At 44.9% G+C, this 7,879-nt stretch overlaps 1 protein-coding gene across 3 annotated transcripts in view; it reads left to right on the top strand.

Annotated features, from left to right (window-relative positions):
- The first annotated feature begins 5,611 nt into the window (after positions 1 to 5,611).
- The window catches only part of LOC120396362 (maestro heat-like repeat-containing protein family member 1), a 393,738-nt gene continuing 391,470 nt past the window's right edge, over positions 5,612 to 7,879 (top strand). The window contains exons 1-2 of one of the 3 annotated variants that reach the window (XM_039521149.1): positions 5,612 to 6,031; positions 7,814 to 7,867. In XM_039521149.1, the coding sequence (XP_039377083.1) occupies positions 7,822 to 7,867 (46 nt within the window). In that variant the 5' untranslated portion in view covers positions 5,612 to 6,031; positions 7,814 to 7,821. Of the gene's footprint in view, positions 6,032 to 7,754; positions 7,868 to 7,879 lie in introns of those variants that run through there. The other 2 variants (XM_039521151.1, XM_039521145.1) reach the window with 2 other exon arrangements.

The following is a 7,879-nucleotide window of genomic DNA, read 5'->3' as shown; positions in this document are numbered from 1 at the left end:
GGCACCCTTTTTGCCCTAAGGCGGGAAGCTGGGTAGGTCACCTGACCTTAATCTGCCCAGCAACCGAACATTATAAAAGGGTCAGCATGTCTGTCAGATGGGACTTCCCATTTTGGAGGTAGTGTGTGCTGCTGCCGCTGCTGCTGTCCATCTGAGAGGCAGAGTGCTGCAGTGTGCTACTGCTTACCCTGGAGGGTAGACATTAGTACCATGCATAAGGTTTTAGGGAGGGTTTCTTACCTGCATGCAAGAATGAGCTGTCATCTGCCATTCTGATCCTGCCTCAGATATCCACCCACAATGACACAGGGAAGAAGAACAAGACCTAACTGTTACTAACCTGAGTTATTCTTACCCTTGTTCCAATAAACCTCTTCTTGTTTTGCACCCTATTCGTTATCAGTTTTTCCTTTGGGGGAAATAAGACCCTGATGATAGACACAGGAGGGGGGAGACGTTCCTGAGACTTGTCCTCTGGTCCAGTGTAAAATCCAGTCAACACTACGTACACCTGTTCAACTGTCATGATATATTTGGAACAGTTCTAAGGCTTGCTTTTTGGTGTACACAACTTTCAACTTACACAAAAGAATTACCTTTTCTGCCAATCACAAAAGATTACGATGTAATGATGACATCCATTATTGCAGTGAAAAAAATATTATTTAGTTTTAAGAGATTATGAAGTTATACATCTATATAAACCTTAAGGGCTTGATTATTAAGGCTAAAACCTTATTGTGTACATTGTGCTCCTAATTCCACTGATGTTAATTTTACAAATCCAAATAACTTCAGTGGTTAATGAACAGGCCCATCAACTATATTGTGAAGATTTCATTATATTTTACAATTGAAATAATAAAAATTACGTCTCGCCTTCCAATGAAAGTCAGCAGAATATTGACGCAGGCTAAGGTTCTGGTTTTTATTCATTACTTCAAGATGTATGTTATTCTTTTTGTATTGCAAAGCCTGCACAATTCTTTCCTCAACAGATTTCCCTGAGTATTTGTCACAGAAGATATTTCACATATTATTGACATATTTTGATCATTGCAAAGATATAATATTTAAACACATAGTAAGTACACTATTTTCAGACACATGATCATAATAAAGCACACTGAACAATACAATATTCACAGGCCATGACAATGCTACCAAAGGGATATTAGAGCTATGTTTCTAAATGAAAATAAACTGTTATTTGAGTTAATGAGCGCATATATGGAATTACCAAAGTTCTTGAATAATTACTGGGAGCATGAAATGTAACAGCACAAAAACAGCGAGAAATGCTAAAAAAGAAATCATAGTGTCACTTGTCAAAAACAGAGTATGATGTAAATCAGTAGAATCTGCAAAAACAAAATTTAGAATAGATATACAGTTTAATATCATGACAAGAACAGGCAGGAAATATCTTTAAAAAGAAAAAATGGCTGGACTTTTTTTTATTCCTTCAGCAGTCATGCAAGTCAAGTCTGATGTAATCCTGGGTGCAAGTGTGACTTTCTGGGTACTGAGGAGTTAACACTGATAGGTGCACAGACTGCTTACAGAAACCTGTGTATGTATAGCAAGTAGGAAAGATGTGTAACTGTATTACACTCCCTTTTTCCTGCACCTTATCTTAACTGTTTGCTGAAGGACAGGCTAGAGTTATTTATTTCCAGGAGTAAGTCAGGGCTATTGTATGGGGATACCATAAATTACCCTGGTCTGGTGGTCTGTAGCAGACTCCCACCACGACATCACCCTTGTTGCTCACACTTCTAAACTTAATCCAGAGACTCTCAGGTTTTTCTGCAGTTTCATACCGGAGCTCTGAGCAGTCATAGTGCTCTCTTACATACAATGCAACTCCCCCACCTTTTCTGCCCTGCCTGCCCTTCCTGAACAGTCCTTCCTTTACCATGTCTCTACAAACCCCCTCATCTTCTCCAGCCCACCTGCTCCAGGCCTTCATCACCCATACCATTAACTCTGTCCTCCCCACACATCTCCTCTCATTCCCCTTCAGAGTCCGCTGTAAAATCATCTCACCCGTCAGACCAGCCCATTCTGATCCCTCCCCTGGCTCCAGGGGTGGCTCTAGGCACCAGCATGTCAAGCACGTGCCTGGGGCGGCAAGCCACGGGGGGCGCTCTCCCGGTCGCTGCAAGGACGGCAGGCAGGCTGCCTTCGGCGTCCCTCAGGCTGCCACCGAATCCGCGGGACCGGGGACCTCCCGCAGGCAAGCCGCTGAAGGCAGCCTGCTTGCCGTGTTGGGGCGGCAAAATACCTAGAGCCGCCCCTGCCTGGCTCCCTCGCAGGTCCTACGCTAAAGCTAGCAAATTCTCCAAAAATGCATCTCTCAGGGCCACCCAAACCACACGCAAATTCAGCAAATCCTTTCAGCCACACACAAAAAGGAAAGTTTTGTTTTGAATTAAAAGTCAAACCAGTCTGTTTGGACCATTCCACAGCAAAATGTTGTCACTTTTCATTTTGAAATTGAGGCAACTTTAAAAAAAGGGGGGTGGCGGTGGGGTTTGAAAAACACCCACAAACAACCTGAAACGAAAAACTAAAACAATTTTGTTTCAGGCCAAACAAAACTAATATTTATTTTTTTTGTATTTCTCCGACTGGTCCCCAAACTGAAAAGTCACTGATTCACTCGGCTCCATTCAGCACCCGAGTGCAGCTCCTTGCTGAGTCTTTGCAAACTTCATCCCCACCTAGCTCTCCGGGCTCATTTCCCCACCACTCTCCCAGCCATTCCCTTTGGGTCCTTCCCTGGCTCTCCCTTGCCAACCCCCTGCCATGCTGCTCCTCAGGCTAACATTGTTCTCCCTTTCTCCTGCCCCAAACTTCCCTCTCTTCCTTCAAGTTCCTCCTTAAACAAGATCCTGCTCAGGAGAATGGGAAATCAAATAAACCAAGTACGAGATTCGCTGCTCTTTGGGGTCGGGCCTGTGCCCTCCCCTGTGTTGTACAGCCCCCAGCATGCCGTTGGGACTCAATAAATACCCATGGGTCCTGCGCTCTGACTGCCTTTTATTGCAGCCTTCAGGAATGGGATTTAGTGTCTGTGTGTATCCTTAGGAAAGAATCTTCTCAGCTCTTTTATTCTCTCAGCCCAGGGCACCGATGCAGCTGTGGCTGGACTAGCAATTGGAGCGTCTCACGCTGAGACAGACGGCCAGTCCAATCTCTTCCTTCAGGTATTCCATGGTCACTGAGGGGTGAGGAAGGGATTTTTTACCCGTATGTCAGAGAACAGCAAAGCTGGCCACGTTCATTGTGGGGATTTCACCTTCCCCTTTGCTGCTGCAAGAGGCAAGATACTGGAGTGGACTGACACAGGGTACGTCTACACTACGGGATTATTCCGAATTTGCATAAACCGGTTTTGTAAAACAGAATTTATAAAATCGGGTGGAGCGCGGCCATACTAAGCACATTAAATCGGTGGTGTGCGTCCATGGTCCGTGGCTAGTGTCGATTTCTGGAGCGTTGCACTGTGGGTAGCTATTCCCTAGCTATCCCATAGTTCCCGCAGCCTCCCCCGCCCCTTGGAACTTCCGGGTTGAGATCCCAGTGCCTGATGGGGCAAAAATCATTGTCGCGGGTGGTTCTGGGTAAATGTCGTCAGTCACTCCTTCCTCTGGGAAAGCAACGGCAGACAAGCATTTCGTGCCTTTTTCCCCTGGATTGCCCTGGCAGATGCCATAGCATGGCAATCATGGAGCTTGTTTTGCCGTTTCTGACTCTCACCGTATGTGTACTAGATGCCGCTCACAGAGGCGATTCAGCAGCGCTACACAGAAGCATGCTTTTGCTTTTGCATGACAGCAGAGATGGTTACTAGCCATATTGCACCATCCAAACCCTTCCATAAATTGGAACTGAGGATGATCATGGCTACCAGTCCTTTTGTACCATTTGCTGCTAGTGCCCCTGGCCAATCAGCCAGGCGCAAAAGCAAGATTGGTTACTAGCCATATTGCACCTTCCATCGTTTTGTACCATTAGCTGCTGTCATAAGTGCCCCTGGCCGATCAGCCAGGGGCAAAAGCAAAATTGGGAATGACTCCTGAGTCAATCCCTCCTTTTAGTTTCTAAAAATAGAATCAGTGCTGCCTAATATAGGCAAGTGTGCTAGAGAACCACCGTATCATAGAACCAGAGAGCACAGCTGCTCTGTGTCAGAGCCTGCAGAAATTATTATCTGTATGCTATTCACAGGGGTGCTCCTGTAACAACCCCACCTGTTGATTCCGTTCTTCCCCCAGCCTTTCTTGGCTACCGTAGCATTGTCCCCCCCCCCCGTGTGTGTTGAATTAATAAAGAATGCAGGAATAAGACACACTGACTTGTTAGTGAGAAATGAGTGGAAGGCAGCCTCCAGCTGCTATGATAGTCCAGACAGGACATTAAGCAGTGTGTAGGAGAGAAGCCCAGCATCCCACTGCTAGTCCAGGGGCAACTGAATCTTTTCTTTACACATGAAGGGTGGGGGCTGATGGAGCTCAGCCCCCTGTTGCTATGATGAGGATGGTTACCAGCCATATTGCACCATCCATCCACCAGAAAAAATTAGGGCCAATAGGCTGATGACGAGGACGGTTAACAGTCCTTTTGTACCATCAGCTGAGGCTGATCATGAGGATGGATTTCCAGCTTTTTGTACGATCAGCTGATGCTGATGATGAGGATGGATTTCCATCGTATTGTACCATCAGCCACCCATGGCGGGGGGGGGAGCAAGGATGTTGGTGTTGAGTGCTGCACTATCGCGTCTATCTGCAGCATTCAGTAAAGATAGGGTGACATGTAAAAGAGTCAGAGGATTGTTTTACCTTTCGCTTCTGGGGGTGGGTGGGCCGTGGGTGAGTAGATTGCCAAGCTATGCCCTGACCCGCGGACACTGTGTTTGACCCTAGAAGCATTTGGAGCTCAGCCAAGAATGCAAATAATTTTCGGAGGCTGCAGGAACTGTGGGATAGCTTCAGTCCTCCAGTCCATGAGCGTCCATTTGATTCTTTGGCTTTCCGTTACGCTTGTCACGCTGCAGTGCGCTGAGTCCCTGCTATGGCGTCTGTCTGGAGATTTTTAAAAAAGGATTCTGAATTTCATCTTCTGTAACGGAGCGCTGATAGAACGGATTTGCCTGCCCTTACAGCGATCACATCCGCATGGTCCATGCGGGAGCTCTTTTTTTATTTTGATTTCGGACTGCATCGCCACCCGTGCTGATCGGAGCTCCACGCTGGGCAAACAGGAAATATTCAAAAGTTCGCGGGGCTTTTCCTGTTTACCTGACCACTGCATCCGAGTTCAGATTGCGGTCCAGAGCGGTCACTGGTGCACTGTGGGATAGCTCCCGGAGGCCAATACCGTCGATCAGCGTCCACACTAACCCTAATCCGATATGTTAATACCGATACTAGCGTTACTCCTCTCGTTAGGGAGGAGTACAGAAACCGGTTTAAAGAGCCATTAAAATCGATATAAGGTGCCTCCTAGTGTGGACGGTTTTGGCGTTAAATCGGTTTTACGCTCCTAAAACCGATTTAAACGCCTAGTGTAGACCAGGCCACAGAATGGTTTTGCACCTTGTGGTCGAATCTCCTTTTCTCATGACACATTATACAGACAGGGTTTGTGGGGAGGCCCCGGGGCTCCCTTGAATTAAAATTCCCAACAAAAGCCAAGAGCAATCCTCCCTTAATCCAATCTGTGGGGATGCAAACCCCAAGGGCCCTAGCCAGACAGCCCCAGCCCACCTTGCCTCTGTGATGTCAGCAGTGGCCCTGTGTCACCAAGGGGGTAGGCAGCCTGTGGCTCAGTGTGCTCTGGGAGCTGGAGGAGGGAGCACACGGCTGTCTGGGCTCTGCTTTTCAGACCGTTGGGAGCATTTTTTGGAGTGTATAGCACCTGTTTACACAGAACTTGCAGAGGAATCCACCTCCTCACTGTCATCTGTGATTATATGTGAGACATCAAAATTCTTCTGTGGCTCGACCATCCCAGCACAGGGGTGAGGGACCTTTCCAGATACTCCACAGAGAAGGGGGGATCTTCCAGTGTTTCTGCAGGCTGATCTAGGGGAAACATTCCAGGGAGGGGCTGGTTTTGGGGCAGTTTCCTTGGGCTGGTTTCTTCCCGAGTCTTCTCTAGTCTGTCTGTGTCAGCTTGCTTGTAGCGAGGGAGAGGATGAGCTGAGTTTGAGCAGGGTAGCAGAGCGTGTGCAGGGTGCTCACTTTGAGTTTTTATATTCGTCTCTTCTCTATTTCTGTGCAATTTTAGAAGAACACACCTCTCTTGCCCTTTCATTGGCTCCATAAATTCATGGAGCCTCTTCATCTTATGGATAGGTAGTTTGTTAATGCATATATGTGTTAGGGTTGTTAGTCTTTCTTGACAGTTATAGTTCCTTTGTTTTTGTTGGAGAGATTCTCAGAGCATCTTCAAATTTAGTCTTTTAACTTTTAACTTATTCAGTTCATTTTCTGAAATATTAATTAAATCATTCTTAACGTGTCTTTAGCTTAAATAGTGATTGAAGAAGTTGTTGATTCTCTAGAACAATTGTAGATGATGCTTCTTGTTATCTTTCTGAGTTGGAGGAAGTAGTGGCTAGAGCTCTGCCAATAACTAATTACTTCCCCATTAATAAAACAAATAGTCTAGACTTAAATGTCTTCTTATATTGGTAATCAGCTGAGCAAAGTCATTAGATTTCATGTTAGCACATAATGCATTTTACCACATGTAGCAATGGTATTAAAAACCACATTAGATACTTTGCATTCAGTTAAAATACTTTGCAAATATATCCTCCAAAACAGTTTGCCATTTCAATATTTTAGAAATCAACTAAGGTTTTCTACAAAACTTTTTCTCAACTACTCACATTTTTCTCTAAAAATTTAAGGACACAAGCAGAGGATTTTCTTGTAAAGAGGGGCTGGTAGAGCCCACTTTACAGCCTAGCTCTATTGTTCTAACACATCCCTAAATTCATTTTGGAATATCCAACATAAATAACATCCTCACATTCTCCTACGGGGCCAGATCCTAAAACATTTCTCTTTATAACATTTGTTTTACTGAGATAAAGGATTGGATCTATAATAAACGGGCAGCTTATAGAAGAGGGAGGTGTTCTGGTGCAGATAAAACACTCTTTTGGGTGCTTTGATTCTTGACCCAAGTTCCTTAGAGTTACAAGTGGTTTGTTATAGCAATTAAACTTATCTTAAATATTTTGTACAAAGCACAAATGCCAATAAGCAACACATATTTTAAATATAGCACAGAAAGAAAATAGTATAAAAGTTAAAGCAGATTAAAATGAGGACAGCTGCCTTTTAAAGTTTGTACAGACACTCCTGCGAGACAGTTTTATGGTCAAGGAGATGTTATTTTCTGGACATTTGCTTGTTTCTGGATGACAGAAAGCTGAAGCCTTCTGCAATTTTTTTGATTAGCATGAACTAAAACTGGGCTACTCTTATATTTTCAAGCATCCTGGTGATAATATACTTATAGGTATATTTGAATGTTCGGTAAAGGCACAAACATGTTTGTAATGACCTAACATTATAAAAATAAGTTATAATAATGCTATTAATAGTTTTTTTACATCAATATTGAGGTCTCGCCACCTCATAGTGGTCTTGTCTCTCCAGCCAGGCAGGCAGCAAAAAAACCTAAGTTTGGGTCTCCTTGGCCCATCTAGAACCATGTGTGAGTATGGTGGGGTCTGTGTCATGGGAAGGAAGCCTCAGGGACTCATTCATGTTGGGTCTTGTCTTAGGAGCCATTATGGATCTTTACGGCCAGCTCTGCGGACTGCTGGTCCGGTCTGGAGGTGAGTAGGAAT

Source organism: Mauremys reevesii, linkage group 2, assembly GCF_016161935.1.
Source record: "Mauremys reevesii isolate NIE-2019 linkage group 2, ASM1616193v1, whole genome shotgun sequence".
Classification (NCBI taxonomy): Eukaryota; Metazoa; Chordata; order Testudines; family Geoemydidae; genus Mauremys; species Mauremys reevesii.
The sequence above is the reverse complement of the archived record's forward strand: the minus strand, read 5'-3'. Positions and strand labels throughout refer to the sequence as shown.